The sequence below is a fragment of the Panthera leo genome, chromosome A1 (genome assembly GCF_018350215.1).
Source record: "Panthera leo isolate Ple1 chromosome A1, P.leo_Ple1_pat1.1, whole genome shotgun sequence".
In the NCBI taxonomy this organism is placed as follows: domain Eukaryota; kingdom Metazoa; phylum Chordata; class Mammalia; order Carnivora; family Felidae; genus Panthera; species Panthera leo.
This window is the reverse complement of record NC_056679.1, coordinates 50,940,172-50,959,420: the sequence shown is the minus strand read 5'-3', so window position 1 is coordinate 50,959,420 and position 19,249 is coordinate 50,940,172. Positions and strand designations below refer to the sequence as shown.

Sequence of the window (19,249 nt, the reverse complement as noted above, 5' to 3'; positions counted from 1 at the left end):
TGAGTAGATAATTTGGGGACATAAGTAGCTCTTAATCAGTAAAAAAGTTAGACAACCTGGACTAGTTGGTATCAACAGCTCCAAATCAGGGCTGCCTGATTCTGTGTCAAGAATAAAAAAAGTGGGGCGCCTGGGTGGCTCAGTCGGTTGAGCGTCCGACTTCGGCTCAGGTCACGATCTCGCGGTCTGTGAGTTCGAGCCCCGCGTCGGGCTCTGGGCTGATGGCTCAGAGCCTGGAGCCTGCTTCCGATTCTGTGTCTCCCTCTCTCTCTGCCCCTCCCCCGTTCATGCTCTGTCTCTCTCTGTCTCAAAAGTAAATAAATGTTAAAAAAAAATAAAATAAAAAAGAATAAAAAAAGAAACCCAAGAGAAAAGGATAACATGGTGATGATTTATCAGGTAGCCCACTTAACTAAAATGAAGATCTGGTCTAATATTTATAGACAGATGATTCTATAACTTCTGTAGATTCCATTTAGGGGAAAAAAATACAGTTAGCTTTTAGAGCATTTTAGAAAGCATGAACTTTAGATTCAGCCCTTGATTTAAAACTTAGCTCCACAATTTAATAGCTATATGATTTTATGAAAGTGAGATATTTAATCCTACTCAGCGTCAGTAAAAATTGAGGTTATGATTTGTGTCACATGTGAAAACAAAACAAAAAGCTTCAAAGATTCTATAATGAATCAGCTAGATACTATTATCTTTAATAACATTGTAAATATGTTCATTGTATATATTGCCTATGAAAGTTATTTTTTCTTTTTTTTCCAATAAATAGAAGTTGGTTCTTCCCTCTTGAGACATCCATCTCCTGAGCTTTCCCGGCTAATCTCAGCCCACAGCTCTCTTTCCAAAGGAGAACGAAATTTCCAGTGGCCAGTTTTGGCTTTTGTTATACAACATCATGATCTAGAAGGTCTTGAAATAGCAATGAAACAGGCCCTAAGGAAATCTGCTTGCCGAGTTTTTGCTATGGAGGTATGAATACATTAAATGGGGTTATTGATTCCTTGACCATACAAATCGTTTGATGATTCTATTTAATGATGTTACTTTTCTATCCAACAGAAATTTCCAAAAATTAAGAGACATTAGCCAATCGAAAAATATCAAATGTTCACATCAAAATTAAACTCTTATGTTCATGAATATAAATGAATTTAGAGATCCATCTTTAAGCACTCTAAAGAAATTTATTTCTGCACTGCTTTATTATTTGAAAGCTATGAATGTCTTTTTAAAAAGCTTTTGTAATGATGATGTCATTTCAGTTAAAAGAATCATGAAAAGGGGATGAAAAGTAGAGCTTTTCAGTTATAAATTTAACCATAATAATTTTTCTGAGTCTATTCTCTGGAAATGACAGGATCGCTAGATGTTGTATTTTTATGTATAGTAAATCTTTTGTCTTTGTCATGGGCATTATAATAAATAACCTGCCACTTGATTAATGGGAACAATATAAATATATTTAAGTTAATGATAGCTTGGTAGAGCTTGAAAAAAAAGCTGTTTATCCAAAGTACAAGTTGGGGAAAAATGTGCTTCAGCAAATTAATATGAAGATGAAAGTTTGAAATAAAAAGTGGTTTGAAAAAATATTTCTGTATTACATTTTATAGATATTATTTTCCCTATTATGTTTTTAATCCGGACCAAAATTATTGACTATTTCAAGTTCATTGTGTTTTTAATGAAATGAAGGTCAGATGTTTTTATAGTATCTTTCCTTGAAACACTTAGTGGAGATACTTTGTTTCTGAGTAAGGAGGGTTCTGCAGTTTTTAGTCCCACCTTTTTTTTTTTATCTTTGACTCATTTAACCTTCATTTATTCAGGCTTTCAACTGGCTTCTGTGTAATGTCATCCAGACGACTTCTCTACATGATATTCTGTGGCATTTTGTGGCATCATTGACTCCTGCTCCAGTGGAACCAGAGGAAGAAGAGGATGAGGAAAATAAAACAAACAAAGAAAATGCAGAACAAGTAAGTGAGATTTTTGGGTTTTTCAAATTTGTCTATATTTTTATAGAAGAGTAGGACCACCTTCAGATCCTATAATAATATGCATGAGTTCACACACAGATTATATAAGCTAAAAGGCAAGAATAAAATTTCAGTGCTATTGAGCAACATAGTCACTATACTTAGTGACTGATTCCTCCCTAAATACTATTGTCATGAAGCAATGAACTGAAAGATGTATACTGTTATAGTACTGTATAAGACAGGTAAACAGGGCAACATTATTATAGAGAATATCTGTCTACTCTACAACATTGCTATAAGTTGGCAGAGAGTGAAAGTGATAATCTGTAGGGACATGAAAGTTGTTATAGCTCTTAAGACGAAATTATTAGTAGGGATGAAAATGGTTTCTACAAAAACCATTTTCTAAACATGTATGTATCTAATCATATAGCCTTAAAACTATTAAGTAAAAATTGACAGAACTGCAAGGAAAAAGAGGGAAAAAAAAATCCACAATTACAGTGTGAGATTGTTTCACACCTTTCACAACTAAATATTCCTGCATAACAGACCACCCTAAAACTCAATGGATGAAAACAGTTTCCTATTGGCTGACAACTCTGTGGGTCAGCAGTTTGGGTGAGACTTAGTTCCGGCATACACGTTCAGAGTTACCCTGCTAGGAGATTGTGAGCACACTAAAATTGATACAGATACAGTATTCGGTTGGTGATTTTATTTATAAGTGACTGCATCACTTTTTCCCTAAAAGATAATACAAACATAATTAGTTAATCTGAATGTGTGTTTGGGTATACTTTGATTTTGGTTTTATTGTTTACATTTCTGTTACATGACTGTCTTTAAAGTATACATAACACTTTTAAGTACACATATTTTTTTGTGGGGAAAGTTCCTTCCAGCATACAGACTGATCAACCTGCTTTCAATTTCTGTCTTAGGAGAAAGACACGAGAGTATGCGAACATCCACTCTCAGATATAGTGATTGCGGGTGAAGCTGCTCATCCTTTACCACACACATTTCACCGCTTACTTCAAACTATCTCCGATCTTATGATGTCTCTCCCCAGTGGCAGTTCATTACAGCAAATGGCCCTAAGGTAATTGTATATCTCAGTATTCTGGGTATGTTGGAGAAGAGATTTTATGTAGTATTCAAAGCTCGAGATGCTCAAAACACCTTTTAAATACTAAGATACAAAGAATCTCTACATTATGTGAATGGTGCTTCCCTCATTACTGTCTTAATCTGGAATTTCCTCCTTGGCTCACACCTGTTTGCCCCTCTGTAAATCGAGGATAATACATTACTTAGTGCTCTAAATTAGCCCAGTCTGTAACAGTTTTCCTCACTTTTGCCCCTCTTCTATCTCAAGTAACTTGTCTCAGTGCTACCCAAGAGTAGCAATCTTAACTGTCACAAAAGGGAGAAGGAGAATGAAATCTCAGAAACAGAAATCAAAATAGGGTTTTTGAATTGAAGAGAATTTTAAGAAAAGTGAAACCTCTGTTATATGTAAGGTAGCCTAAAACTACCTTGAGGAACATTACCTACTTTTAAGTCTGAGACTGCTGCGATTTTCACATTACTTCTACATTGTGAACCTTGTCATCAGATCTTCACACTGGACCGCACGTATAAAAAATGCTCCACTGGTTTTTATAAACTGTAGATTGTTGGAGTGAATTTTGGCTACCCACATCCCTAAAGACTGGTAGAGGGGAGATTGTGATTCCTCCTAAAAAGATTTTTGAAGTACAGGATGTGTTATATATCAGAGTATATATAACTCTGATGAATTAGTATAGAATTGTAACACTAATAAATTTGAGAGGCTTGTTTTGGTTGAGGTCACACTTGTCTGTCTGCAAGATTGATTTATTACCTTTTTTGCTTCTGTACCCTTGACGTTCATGTATCCAGTTTTTCTATATGTAGAATGAGTGAACTTTCCTTAGGTCTTACCCTATTCCAAAGAAATTACCTTTATTGCTCACAAAAAGGCGGTGATACTATTCCCTGATTTTTTTTCTATTTCTGTTTTTTCCCTAGAATATTAAGATTTTAAAAAATCTTAACTACAGAGTGCTTTCCCAGGAATTCCTTAGGAATTATTTAATACCTTGCTTATACCTTTTTAGGTGCTGGAGTCTGAAATTCAAGCAATCTGATCACCAGTTCCTCCATCAGAGTAATGTCTTTCATCACATTAACAATATTCTGTCAAAATCAGATGATGGAGACAGTGAAGAAAGTTTTAGCATCAGTATCCAGTCTGGCTTTGAAGCGATGAGTCAGGTCAGTCATTGAAAGTTGTCCTGTGTTACCCTGTTAATATTCAACGATGTATACAAGCAGAAACTGAAAGTCACTCATAAACAGTTTGATTCATTTCATTTCTTACCTCACATCTTTTGTTTTATTATCGTGAAAGATTTCCATTTCAGTGTTGTAATAATCTAAAACATGTAATAATGTGAAAACATTTGTTTCTGGTAGGAATTGTGCATAGTAATGTGCTTAAAGGACTTAACCAGCATTGTTGACATAAAAACTTCAAGCCGACCTGCCATGATTGGCAGTTTGACAGATGGTTCTACGGAAACCTTTTGGGAATCAGGAGATGAGGATAAAAACAAAACTAAGAACATCACCATCAACTGTGTAAAAGGAATCAATGCCCGCTATGTATCTGTCCATGTGGATAATTCCCGAGATCTAGGGGTAAGAAAGAAAACTTAATTTGTGGCTCATTAGTTCTTTTCAGACCTTCAGTTACCATGCCCTATCCTTCTAAGTTTAGCAAAAAGATTTTCATGTGGAATTTCACTGACCAAACAGCATTTTTATATTTCCCAAGTAAATCTTACGTCTAAAAACAGATTAATAGGACTAGGGGCACTATGGAATACCAGTTCTAAAAAGAGGTGTGATTACAAATACATCCTGGCTACAGCTAAGCAGAATAAATGTCTCCTCTGTAATTGCCTACCTCCATCCCCTTGTTTAAGCTATTCTCTTGGCCTGGAAGTCCTCCCCTTAAACTCTGCCTATCAGATTCTCCCAAAATCTCAAAAGACCAGCAGAGAAATCTTCTCCCGGTACCTCTTCTATAAAAATTATTCTTTCCCTTCTCTACATTCTTCTTTCTATTACTCTGATGGCACTGAATACACTTTGACTTATCATGTAATTAGCTTTCAATTTCTAGCCTTCACCCTTAGCTGTCTTGATGATGGTGGTGGGGTTTCTAGACTAACCTAAATGATCATAATTTGTATTCTCCCTAGCACTAGCCTGTTCACATGTTTCAACTGAATTAAGCACTCCTTTACAAAAGGCACTAAATAATGGGAAAAGAGTCCTGTTTACTTGAGTGTTAAGAACCAAGAAGATACCAGCTGCCAAACTCACGTGCTTCTCCCCCCATTCCTGGGGAAGGATACTCCTTAGAGTTTTTTCCCTCAGAATGGATGTGGCTTGCTTCAGAGCCTGCTTCAGATTCTGTGTCTCCCTCTCTCTGCCCCTCCCCCATTCACTTTCTGTCACTCTCTCTCTCTCTCTCTCAAAAATAAACATCAAAAAAAATTTTAAGTAAAAATTTAAAAAAGAAAAAAGAATGGATGTGGCTTGCTAACAGATACAGTATTATAACTCCCCTCTGACTGTTGCCAAGCTGCTCCTATCCCATTCACACATTTCCTTTCCCAGGAAGACAGAGTGATGGGGTTGGGTCTTGGGTAACCTCGATAGAATGCCAACCTGAGAAGCCCAGTCTGCAGTCAGAACACTCCTCGCCATCTGCAGCCACCCCCAACTCCTGTCCATAAGTGCAGCTGCAGTGCTTCCGTGGCGGTGAATAAGAAGAAGGGGCGTAGCTAATATAAGCGTACCTCCTTTTCAGAGCCAAGAATTTCAATTTGTACAAGTACTTTATCTTACTAGAAAGTCAGGTGTAATAAATCAAAACATTTTTCTAGCTAGAACTTACTGTTCAGTACAAAGTTATCTTTGACTCATGGTATATTTTAAGCCAGGACATACTCTCCCTCAGAACAATGATTCCAATCAGTTTGACAATTTTCCCTTTTAGGGAGATAATCATAGCAATATTCATTTTAAAATCCCCAGTAGATAAGCTGACATGTGCTTTCCTTTTAAGAAACCTCCTCTAAGTTCTGTGTATCCTTGAGGCTTATGTACCTGTGTATCCCCAGCCTGTCTTACCACCAGTGCCTTATACATGGCAGTTGTTTGAATTGCATCGACCTAGAGCGCTTAAAGTATGCAATGCTCCAAGGAATTAATGTGTTAATCTGTTTCCTGATGTGCTTTGCATAAAGCTTATTCAACCTTAAGGTCTCTGGCTCTAGTACTAGCATGATCTTTTTGGTACCTAATGACACTGAACTTCTGTTTGACATTTATTTTGTTTGCTAATGCTCCTTCCCTAGTGTGTCAAGAGGACAGAACCCATCATTCTCATATGTCCTTCTCCAAGGCTGTAAGACAGTCTTGGTACATTGTGATAGTCAGGAGTGTTTGTTAGGGAGTGGAGACAAGAGTGAAAGCAGAGTTGTTGGAAAGTCTCATGATAGAGATAGAATTTAAATCTTTAGACTTTGGATAGAAAGAAGGAATGCCAAGCTTTTCTTTCAGAGCCCATGGAGACTGAAGGTAGAATTTGTGAGAACGAGACAAGACTGGAGTTGTAAGAATGTGGTTGCTTGAGGGGCAGGGGGAGCACCTGACCTGGGTGGCCCAGTCAGTTAAGCATCTGACTTCGGCTCAGGTCATGATCTCACAGCTTGTGGGTTCGAGCCCCACGTTGGGCTGTGTGCTGACAGCTCAGAGCCTGGAGGCTGCTTCAGATTCTGTGTCTCCCTCTCTCTCTCTCTGCCCCTCCCCCACTCATACTCTGTCTCTCTCTCAAAAAATAAATAAACATTAAAAAATTAAAAAAAAAAAAAAAAAAGAATGTGGTTGGTTGGGCAGATGGAGTGAGATCAGTTAGGAAGAATCCATGACAGACATACAGAAGAGTTGATGTGATATCAGTAGGCTGTAAGAAATCATTATAGGGGCGCCTGGGTGGCGCAGTGGGTTAAGCGTCCGGCTTCAGCCAGGTCACGATCTCGCGGTCCGTGAGTTCGAGCCCCGCGTCAGGCTCTGGGCTGATGGCTCGGAGCCTGGAGCCTGTTTCCGATTCTGTGTCTCCCTCTCTCTCTGCCCCTCCCCCGTTCATGCTCTGTCTCTCTCTGTCCCAAAAATAAATAAAAAACGTTGAAAAAAAAAAAAAGAAATCATTATAAATTCAGTAGCAGGAATATGGAAGAATAATTGTTATGCATTGTCTGTTTTAGAATAAAGTTACCTCAATGACCTTCTTAACTGGCAAAGCAGTAGAAGATTTGTGCAGAATAAAACAGGTAATTAAAATTTTGTCATTAAATGTTACCTAGAGAGAAATTCTTCTCAGCCTCCTCTGTTAAATTCTAATTTCGGCATGCTACCAAAGTATTCTAGGAACTCATCTGTTTACAAAACACTGAACCGACAAATAGTCCAGATACAGGAACATTTACAACCATCCCTGTGCTAATAGCCGATAGTGTCCTAAATGCTCTCCTGTCACGATCGATTATACTATACCTACAGTCCTCTACTCTGCCTCCTGCTCCCTTACAAAGAAAGATTCAGGGCACCTTAAAATGCATCACAAATCCCATTCACAATTAACACCTACACTTCAGGTTAAAATGTAGATTGTTGTCCTCTAGCCTGAAAATCTATCACAACAGTGCAACTAAATCCAGGCTGCAAGTCAATTTACAAATGAACTTTAGAAACAAGTTAGGTTGTATTTGGGCATTCTATATAAACTCACTTGTGTTAGTGAAACTTTATCAAAGCTGTTATCCCATATATGTTGACTACTTGTTTTGTTTTTCAAATCATATTGAAAGAATAAATTGAAATTTTGGATTAAACAAATAATAAATTTTGTTTAAAAGGCTAAAAGAATTTGGGGAAATACTTCTGTTCAGTGAGATAGTATTTATGCTTAATGATTTTTCTAGAAAATTGACATTATCAATTAATGTTTTCATTTTATCAAGTGAATAGTGTCAAAAACCATTTCATAGTGCATTGAAATTTAATCCTTGAAAAGTTACATTTTCAGTGAAATCAGGAATCACAAATATGCAGTTACCTATTATATAATTTTTCTTCAGAAGCAGAACATATTAAGTAACTGCACATCAAATATGCTTATCTATCTTTAAAAAACAACAAAACATGGTTATCTTTAAATGGTGGTTAAATGTGAAGATGCACAAAACAGGACCTCGTGCTGATCTTGTATTTCTCCTCAGTCAGATTAGGGAAAGGACAGTCACATGAATTGTTTTAATGATTTTACTTAACATAACTTGTGCATGGAAAGTAATCAGACCTGTATTTTAATTCTCAGCTCCATGTCTTACTGAGAATCCTTCAACCTGGGTTAACCTCACTTCACCTGTATAATAGCTACTGTAGTATTACTTATCCTCACTAGGCTTAAGTAAGATAGTCAGTGTGAAATAACACAGTAAACCTTAGTCTCCGTACAAGTCTTTGTTATTTGAGCTTGCAGTTATTAGCGCTAAGTCTAGGACCTTGATAAGAGAGTGATATGGCTGTATCAGGTTTCTGTCCCTTTTCTGTTTGCTAGGTTGATCTGGATTCTAGGCACATTGGTTGGGTAACAAGCGAACTTCCAGGAGGGGATAATCACATCATCAAGATTGAATTAAAGGGCCCAGAAAATACACTGAGAGTTCGACAAGTAAAAGTCCTGGGCTGGAAGGATGGCGAAAGCACAAAAATTGCTGGCCAGATTTCAGCCAGCGTGGCCCAGCAAAGGAACTGTGAAGCCGAGACTCTGCGAGTGTTCAGACTTATTACGTCTCAGGTGAGTGTCCTCACTCCAGGTTCTAGCACACGATACACTGAAATCATATCTTCTGCAATGCTGATACCAAAGGGTAACAGAATACTTTGTAAAGCTTGTTAGAGATGGCTGGCAAACATATGACCCATTTTCTCTTCTTCTCCTAGCCCTAAACTCCTATGTTTCATTTTGCATTCATTAATTCTTAAAAGTAGTAGCGTATAGCAAGAACAGCATAGTAATATTATAAAACCTGCAGTATTAGCTCATGCATCCTTTAGGTTTCACACTAGTAATTACTGCCATTGATTCCTTCTCACATTTCTGTCTTTATCAGGTATTTGGAAAGCTCATCTCTGGAGATGCTGAGCCTACACCAGAGCAAGAGGAAAAAGCACTATTGTCATCACCTGAAGGAGAGGAAAAAGTATACAATGTATTTATTTGTATTCTAAAAATATTTACTTCCGTTTTTCATTTTCTTTTGTTAAGTGAAATATTCCATTTATTACTATGGATTTTAATGGATATGTGACATTAATTTCTATGAAGTTAATTTTTACTTTAATTAGGAGATGAAGAAACTATCAAAAAAAATCATCTGTTTATATATGATCTAGCTAGTACTGTGAGTAACAGCAAAACTTGGCTCTATACCTTGGGCTATAGTGTCAAATGTTAGGATTTGTAAAATTAGCTTAGTCATTTACTATACTGTGTACGATTAATTATCTTCTCTTTCCTCCATTTCCTCCATTTAATCTGTTCTTCATAGTCCAGTTAAAAAATACTATCCTCTCCAGGAATCTTCTTTATGATTTCCCCCAAACAATATGCAGTTTTTCTTCTGCTAAACTTCATAGTAATTCCTAGGACTCTCTTCTTGATTTCTTTCATATGTTGATTAGCACACGTATCTAACCTCTCCTACTGAATCATAGTTTCTTAAAGACCAAGTACATACCTGATTTGTCATTGTGTCCATGGCATAAACAAACATGCATTCGGTACATTTTTACTGGAGGAACCTGTTCTTTATGTTGTTCTTGAAATTTCTTTCTTTTTTATGCTTTTTATTTTGAGAGAGAAAGATAGAACACGTGTGTGCGAGCAAGCGGGAGGACGAGCAGAGGGAGAGGAAGAATCCCAAGCAGGCTCCATGCTGTCAGCAAAGATCCCAACGCAGGGCTCAATCCCACGAACCATGAGATCATGACCTAAGCCAATATCAAGAGTCAGACACTTAGCCAACTGAGCCATGCAGGCACCCCTTGAAATTTTTTTAAAACTGCGGTTGCCTTTACTTATTTGGTCTACTCTAAAGTGCCCTACCCTAAGGGAAAACCTCATCTATTTTCAAAAAGAGAGGTCAACCCTGACTGGTCTCGATATTCTTATATCTTTAGATGTTACAGATAATCACCTTGGCAGCCCTTTGAAAGATAATTTCAAGGACTTACCTGGTCTAGCCCTGAGCCTTCTGATATAGTAATGTCTAAGTCATCTACATCATTCAGTTTGGGTTCTGTAGAAAATAAGGTTTTATAAACTCTGGTTGTTTCTTTCAGCGTCCTTTGGAGATACCATTTGAAGGACTACACGACTATGTGACTATTCATTAAATCAGCTGAATTTTAACAAATGGCAATTTTGTGCTAAATAATTGTGGTAATTGGTACCAAGCCCTCAGAAAGTTTGTGTCTGTTCTTAGATATGAAACGTTCACACACCCCAAAAAAAGAAATCAATAGGGATACTATATAGCATATAATCAATTTTTTATGTACATGAAAAAATTGCACATGTCATAGGTTTTCAGAGTATGTTGAAAGTATTGTGCCCTGGAGTGGTCAGAGAAGGGTGTTGGTAGGTGCTGGATGTGAATTGGACCTAAAAGGGAATGGGTGAAAGTTAGATTGACAGAGGCGATGGGAGCAGACTCATTGAAGAGGCTGGTCTAATAGTAGGAGAGTATATGTTGGGATGCTAAGGTTGATGGGGAAAGTTAATGCTAGTGGTAAGATGCCCATGAAATAGCACAGTTGTTAAGAGAATCATTTTTTAAGTCAGGTGTTTGAAGTAAAATTTGCATACAGAAAACACTGATCCTTTTAAACTGTATTGTTCAATGACTTTTGACCAACATATAGAGCAGTAAAATCATCATCACAATGAAGTTTTAAGACACATCACTCGGGGCACCTGGGTGGCTCAATCGGTTGGGCAACCGACTTCAGCTCAGGTCATGATCTCACGGTCCGTGAGTTCGAGCCCCGCATCGGGCTCTGTGCTGACGGCTCAGAGCCTGGAGCCTGTTTCAGATTCTGTGTCTCCCTCTCTCTCTGACCCTCCCCCGTTCATGCTCTGTCCCTCTCTGTCTCAAAAATAAATAAATGTAAAAATAAATAAATAAATAAATAAATAGTAAGACACATCACTCAAAATTTCCCTCCTGGTCCTTTACAGTCTGTCCCCTCACCTCACGCATAGACCCTGGCAACCACTAAACTATTTTCTGCCCGTGTAATGTTGCCTTTTCCCAGATGTCATATAAACGGAACCATATAGAATATAACCTTTGCATCAGCTTTCTTTCACTTGATATAATGATTCTGAGATTCATCCATGGAGGAGCATGTGTCAGTAGTTGTTTCTTTTGGTTGCTGAGAAGAATTCCATTGTATGGAATTAGCAGTATTTGTTTATCCTTTGACCTTATGATGGATATTTGGGTTGTTTCTTCTATTTGGCTATTATTAATTAAGCTACTGTGAACATTTGTGTACAGATTTTTGTATGGGGACACTTTCTTTCTCTTGGGTAGATACCTATAAGTAGGATTGATGGGTTGTATGGTAAGTGTATGTTTAACTTTATAAGAAACTGCTAAACTTTTTCCAAAGTGATTGAGCCATTTTACATTTTTACTGGCAGTGTATGAGATTTCCAATTGATCCACATTCTCAACAGTACTTGGTATTGTCACTCTTTTTAATTTTAGCCATTGCAGCAAATATGAAGTAGTATCTCATTGTGGTTTTAATATGAATTTCTCTGAGGATTAATAATGTTGAGTAAATTTTCAAGTGCTTATTTGCCATCCCCATTACTTTATTAGTGAAGCATCTGTTCAAATCTTTTACTTATATTTTTTTATATCAGGCTGTTTGTATTACTGGGTTGTAAGATTTTTTTATATATTGAGGATAAAGGCTCTTTAGCCAGTGTGTTTTCAAATATTTTCTCCTACTTGGTGGTTTATCTTTCATGAAACAGAAGTTTATAATTTTGATAAACTACAGTTTATCTGTTTTTTCTTTTTTTTTTTTTAATGTTTATTTTTTGAGATGGAGTACGAGCGGGGGAGGGGCAGAGAGAGAGGGAGACACAGAATCCGAAGCAGGCCTCAGACTCAGCTGTCAGCACAGAGCCTGATGCGGGGCTCGAACCTGAACTGTGAGATCATGACCTGAGCCAAAGTTGGACGCTTAACCGACTGAGCCACCCAGGCACCCCTGTTTTTTTCTTAATGACTTAGGATCTTTGTATCTTATCTAAAACTTAATGTCACAAAGATTTTCTTCTAGAAACATTAGAGTTTTAATTCTTTTGTTTATAGCTATGTACCTTTTAAGTTAATTTTTCTCTATAAGGTGTGAGATAAGGGTTGAGTTTTATTTATTTTTGCCTGTAGATACCCAGTTGTTCCACCACCATTTGTTGAAAAGACTGCCCTTTATCAATAACAAATTCACCATAAACATGTAGGTCTATTTTTGTAGTCTCTACTCTTTTCCATTGATCTGTATATATATTCTTAAAGCAACAGCAGACTGTCTTGATTACTGCAGCTTACAGAAAATCATGAAATCAGTTTCCACCACGGTTCTGTTTTTAGTTATTTCGGCTATTCTTGTGCCTTTATATTTCCATATAAAGCTTAGAACCAACTTGGTAGTTTTTTCCCCTTCCGAAAAATCAAAAACAAAAAACCAACCTGAAATGTTATTGGAATTGTACCAAATTGTTAGGTCAGTTGGGGAGAATGGATATCTTAGTAATACTGAGTCTTCCTATCCAGGGATGAACATGATATATTTCTCCATTTATCTAGATCTTCTTTAGTTTTTGTCAGCAGTGTTTTATGTAAGTTCAGTGTACAGGTCCTGGCCACTTCTTATTAAATTGATCCCTAAGGGCACACGCATGGCTCATCAGTTAAGCGTCTGACTCTTGGTTTCAGCACAAGTCACGAGCTCATGGTTTCATGAGTTCAAGCCCCAAGTTAGGCTCTGTGCTGGCAGCACGGAACCTGCTTGGGATTCTCTCTCTCCCTTTTTCTGTCTGCCCCTCCCCTACTCACACTATCTCTGTCTCTCTCAAAATAAACTTTAAAAGAAATGTTTTTAATAAATTGATCCCTAAATAATTATAATAATCCCTAAATAATAATTGTTTTTGATGCTACTGTAAATGGTATTCTTATTTCACTTTCCAGTTCATTTCTAGTATATAAAAATACAGTTGGCTTTTGTGTATTAAACTTCTGTGATCTTAAATTTCCTTGTTAGTTCTAGAAGCCTTTTTGTAGAATTTTTGGGATTCTCTTCATAGATAATCATGTTGTCTGCAAAGAAAGTTGGTTTTATTCTGCCTTTCCAGCCTATATGCCTTAAATTTCTTTTCTTGTGTTAGTGCAATGGCTAAGCCTTTCAGTACTATGTTGAATAAAAGTGGTGAAATCAGACATCTTTGCCTTTTCTGGATCTTACTAGGAAGGATTCAGTCTTTCACCATTAAGTATAATGTTAACTATAGATTTTTTGTAAATGCTCTGAGAATTTTTATCAGAATGGATATTCTTATATATTTTTCTTTTTTCATTTTCTTGTATTCATTAAAGATAATTGGTATATTGCTATGTATATTAGTGGTTATGTAATATTAGCCTAAACATAGTTTATTTTTCTTTAATAAAAAGGAAGATATTAACTAGGGGAGTGATAACTAAAGGGTACAGTGTTTCTTTTTGGGGTGATGAAAATGCTCTAAAATTAACTGTGGTGATGCTTGTACATATCTGTGAATATACTATAAGCCATTGAATTGTACATTTTAAATGAGTGAATAGTAAAGTATGTTAACTATATCTCAAAGCTATTTAAAAAAAACTACAAAAGAAATTTAAAAGTAAGGAGATAAAGTAACTATCTAAAAGGAATTCATTTGTTAATGTATAATCTAGCTAGTGTTTCAAGTAGCAAAAGAATTATTCTACCAGTGTGCTTTCTTTAATCGACATAGGGCTGTCTTCTTCTATTACTTCTTTCCATCTGTTTGCTTTATTTTTGATTTTTTCTTTTTCTAGTTTCAAAGACTTGAGATCTTTCTTTTCTCATATAAGTAATGGTGCCATTTTCTTAGCCCTGCTTTGGTTGAGTGTCAGAAATTTTGGTGTGTTGCTTATAATATTTTCTCATTTCATTCAGCATTTCACTCAGTTCAAAATATTTTTTGATTTCCATTTTGATTTCTTCTTTGACCTCTGGATAATTTAGACATTTCTTGTTTAATTATAAATATTTGGGGATTTTTCTTGGGGGGTAGCTTTCTATTACTAATTTCTAGTTTAATTCATTGTGGCCAGAGAATATACTTTGTATAATTTCAGGCCTTTTATTTATTTATTTTTTTTAATTTTTTTTTCAACGTTTTTTATTTATTTTTGGGACAGAGAGAGACAGAGCATGAACGGGGGAGGGGCAGAGAGAGAGGGAGACACAGAATCGGAAACAGGCTCCAGGCTCCAAGCCATCAGCCCAGAGCCTGACGCGGGGCTCGAACTCACGGACCGCGAGATCGTGACCTGGCTGAAGTCGGACGCTTAACCGACTGCGCCACCCAGGCGCCCCCAGGCCTTTTAAAATTGTGAAGATTTGAATTCTGACTAATATATTTTAGTGAATGTCCACATGCTCTTGAAAACAACATGAACTCTGCTTTTCTTCTAATATCAGTTCAACTTAGTTGATAGTTTTGTTCAAGCTTTATTGAGAACTTTACTGATTTTTGTTAGTTTGCTCATTTACTTGTTCTTTCAAGTACAGAAAAAGTTTTGAAGTGTCCAGCTATATGGATTTGTCTATTTTGATTTTAGTTTACCTGGTTGCCAATCTCAGCTGTCTGATGGGCACCAAAAAAATGTATGGTTTTGTAGATTATCAGCTTTTTCTCATTGTTAAGGTGGGAGTTACATTGTCATATAGCTATCTCTGTCCTAAGAAATGTGAAACTAAGAGTCATTTTTATTCTTAGAGGAGTGGCTTGCCTTACTTTTCTTACCGGTAAAATAGAAAATCAGACTTTACCTTATGGGCTTGTTGTGAAGATTAAATAAGAGTATATGTATATCTGATAACTATACATCTGTATATCTGTAACTTAGAAGAGTTCCATTCACGTAATAAGCACTATAAAATTTCAGCCTTTATTTTTCTTCTTTGTTTCTTTGATTACTGGTGGTGGTAGACTAGCCTAATTTAAGAACACCATTATCATAGAGTTTTTTTAGGATATTTTCCTTTTAACTGAATGCCATTTTCTGAATTGTTCTTCTAACAACTGAATGTGGATTATCCACAGTTTAGAAATAGATCTAATCAAAGTGACGCAAAATGATAAATTAAAGAAGTTCATGAAAAGGTAGTATGCTTCTCTGAATTTCTTAAATTCAGAAATTTTGCTATTTTTATAGTCACCTTAGCCAGTAGTGGTTTCTTCAGATTTTATCCTTTGTCTTAGTGTTATAGACCTCAATTTAAAAACATATTCATCTTATAAAATAACCTTAATAGTTATTTATCAAGATACTTTAAGATGTCAAATATACAAATTTTATTCAAAGAGCCTGGGTCCCCCCCCCTCTTTTTCTATGTAAAAGGCAACATCAGACGCTGACCTGAAAGAACATATGGTCGGAATCATATTCAGCAGGAGTAAGCTGACGAATTTACAAAAACAGGTTAGTAAATTGTCATTTCAGTTTTCATTTGTTTTTAGGGTATAAAGTATTTTCCAAAATTTACGGAGACTTTTTTATGCTGACTCTTTTATAGTCCTGCAGAATGTGTCTGCCTTTAGTATATTGGCATACCTGCATCACTTTAAAGATTTTATGATTGTTAACTTTCTTACCTTGCTGCTCTTTGTTATTTCTCATTTTCAGGTAGATTGTTTCATTTTGGTGTCAAATATCCAGATATATCAGATTTCATTTGCATTTTCTGTGTTCCTTTTCCCACTTTTCTTGTTTGTCAGTTGATTTTTTTTTTTCTGAGCAATTATAGTGTTAACTAAATCATTGCTAATATTTTTAATTATAAGGAGATGGAGTAGTACTAGATTGTTCATATAATGTAGTACCTGGGTAACAAAAACTAGTCTTCCAAAAGTCTAATAAAATACCGGTTTTAAATTAGCCCATTATTTTAACTTTCAGCATCATTAAATCTTGCTTAAATAAATAAATTTATCTGTGCTTTATCTTTTTAACAGTGTTTCATTGAATCTTAAATGCTACCAGTTATAAAATGTGCTGTTATTTCATGTATCACTAAAAAACGAAAATTTGCTGCCAATTACATTGTGAATGCCATCAATTATAAAGCACATTATGAATAAAAATGTTAAAATGTGGGAGGAAAATATGCCTTAGAAGTGATAAAATATGGTAATTTGCTTTTGTTTGATGTCTCAAACCACAGGTATGGGTATTGGTAACTTGTATATAAATAGTTTCTACATAGGAGTTGATTTAAATATTAAGATTTTTAATCATAGTTCTGAGAGTTTTCCTTAATTGTTTTTAAGATGAGCTAAGAGAATGGCATGATGGAGAATTAACTGGGAGAAAGAGTGTTAAATTGAGTATCAACTAATATTCTTGTCTCTTTTTTTTTTAGTAGAAATAGTAAATCTGACATAAGTATGTTTTTACATTTTCTTCATGTTGTCTTTATAGGTGTGTGCTCACATCGTCCAGGCTATTCGCATGGAAGCCACCAGAGTTCGTGAAGAGTGGGAACATGCCATTTCAAGCAAAGAAAATGCCAATTCTCAGCCCAATGATGAAGATGCCTCCTCTGATGCTTACTGCTTTGAGCTGCTCTCTATGGTCTTAGCGCTGAGTGGCTCTAACGTGGGCCGGCAGTATCTGGCTCAGCAGCTAACTCTGCTCCAGGATCTCTTTTCACTGCTCCACACAGCATCTCCTCGAGTCCAGAGACAGGTGACTGCTCACACCACTTACCTTCTGGCTGACTTTGTTCCTCAAAACATTGTTAAAAAATTACAAAGAGATTACAAATTACAAAGAGATTACAAAGAGATTTGCTAATTACAAAAATTAGCAAAGAGATTCACCTTAGGGTCTTAGGATTTTTATTTTGTTTTGCTATTTGGTTTTTTGGATTGTATTTTAACTCCATGCTTTTTATTTTTGACTCACTGTCATGAGAGTATGGAAGAGCAAAATATGTTTCATTTTACTAATGTGCTGTTATGATAAAGAGTATTCTGTCTACTGATTGTTTTATTACCATGAGATGTGTGATTTTTCTTTAATCTTTTTTTTAATTTTTTTTTTAATATTTATTTTTGAGGCAGTGGGGCGGGGGTGGGGTGGGGGGTAGGCAGAGAGAGAGAGAGGAAGACACAGAATCTGAAACAGGCTCCAGGCTCTGAGTTGTCAGCACAGAGCCTGATGCAGGGCTCAAACTCACAAACCATGAGATCATGACCTGAGCAGAATTCAGATGCTTAACTGACTGACCCACCCAGGTGCCCATCTTTCATCTTGACCAAATAAAAGACCTGTCTTTTTCTTGCTTCCCTGGAGGGGTAATTACCACTTGAGAAATTAAAAATAGTGTTTAAGTCTTATATTTCTGTCCTTCTCAGAGCTTTTGAAGTCATAGAAGGGCAGCAAGGCGCATTATACAAATGAAAACTTTAGAATACCAGTCTTTAAGAGGAATTATTTCCTTTCATTTTTCTTATCAGGTAACCTCCTTACTAAGACGGGTGTTGCCTGAAGTGACTCCTAATCGTCTGGCCAGCATCATAGGAGTGAAATCCCTCCCTCCAGCAGATATCAGTGATATCATTCACTCAACAGAGAAAGGAGATTGGAATAAACTAGGTATCTTGGACATGTTTCTAGGATGTATTGCCAAAGCACTCACAGTTCAGCTAAAAGCCAAAGGAACTACCATCACAGGAACAGCTGGTACCACTGTGGGCAAAGGTGTTACAACAGTTACTCTTCCAATGATTTTCAATTCCAGGTTGGTCATTGCATCTGTTTTAGTACTAAAATAGAGCAGAGTGAGCTACTATTTGGAGAATTAAGACAAGATTTCGAATTCTACTTGTTTGCTTGTTCACCAAATAGAAACCATAAACAACTAATCCATGCATGAAAGAGAATTCTATATATAATACAAGTGTCCTTTCAAGTTAGTGGGGAAAGGAAGGTGTACTGAATATGATATTGGAATGCTTCTCGTGTAAAAAAAAGATATTGAAGGCCCCTATCTCACACCATATACAAAAGTAACTTTGAGATCTGTTAAAACTTTATGTATTTTTCTTTTTACACTCTACTAGGACAAATTATAGAAGAATATTTCTGTAATCTTCAATCCAGAAAGACCTTAAAACTCGGAACCAAAAAGTCACAGAGGAAAAGATTCACAAATTTGGCTACATAAGAATGAAAGTGAACTGATAGACAGTAATATTAAAATTTTTTTTTAAATATAAACTGACCTGAAAAAAATATTTAACACCTATATAGGAGAGAATGAATTATTAGTCATAATATTTTTTAAATGACTACAAATCAATGAGAAAAGACAAAGAACTGATAGGAAAATATATAATGAACAGTTAGTCCTGAGATAAACAATAGGAAAATATCTTTGTCTTGGCAGCATTATGAAGAAATAGGCATTATGACATCTAATATAGATTGCTACAGCCTTTTTGGATGTCAGTTTAATAACATATCACTGTACTTAAAATATGCTTATCCTTTGACCTACCAATTCTACTTCTAGAACTGTTTCCCTCAAAAATGTTTATACCTATGGACAAAGATATGTGCAAGGAAGTTCATTGCAGAGGTGTGTGTAATGCAGAAAATTAGACACCTGGAACAGTACTAGTCAAAGAATCAGTCCATGAGATTAAGCAAATAACACTAGAATATAAATCAGTGTACTGCTTTCTTCATCCAGATAGTCTTGCA

General features: G+C 36.1%; 1 protein-coding gene across 13 annotated transcripts in view; it reads left to right on the top strand.

The window, feature by feature from the left end:
- The window catches only part of MYCBP2 (MYC binding protein 2), a 283,218-nt gene that overhangs the window by 244,500 nt on the left and 19,469 nt on the right, over nt 1-19,249 (top strand). For 10 of the 13 annotated variants that reach the window (XM_042928333.1, XM_042928362.1, XM_042928341.1 and 7 more), the window contains 11 exons: nt 785-984; nt 1,845-1,994; nt 2,942-3,102; nt 4,145-4,301; nt 4,503-4,727; nt 7,367-7,432; nt 8,722-8,961; nt 9,278-9,376; nt 15,881-15,961; nt 16,961-17,227; nt 18,001-18,284. In XM_042928333.1, coding sequence (XP_042784267.1) covers nt 785-984; nt 1,845-1,994; nt 2,942-3,102; nt 4,145-4,301; nt 4,503-4,727; nt 7,367-7,432; nt 8,722-8,961; nt 9,278-9,376; nt 15,881-15,961; nt 16,961-17,227; nt 18,001-18,284 — 1,930 coding nt within the window. Of the gene's footprint in view, nt 1-784; nt 985-1,844; nt 1,995-2,941; nt 3,103-4,144; nt 4,302-4,502; nt 4,728-7,366; nt 7,433-8,721; nt 8,962-9,277; nt 9,377-15,880; nt 15,962-16,494; nt 16,665-16,960; nt 17,228-18,000; nt 18,285-19,249 lie in introns of those variants that run through there. The other 3 variants (XM_042928386.1, XM_042928302.1, XM_042928370.1) reach the window with 2 other exon arrangements.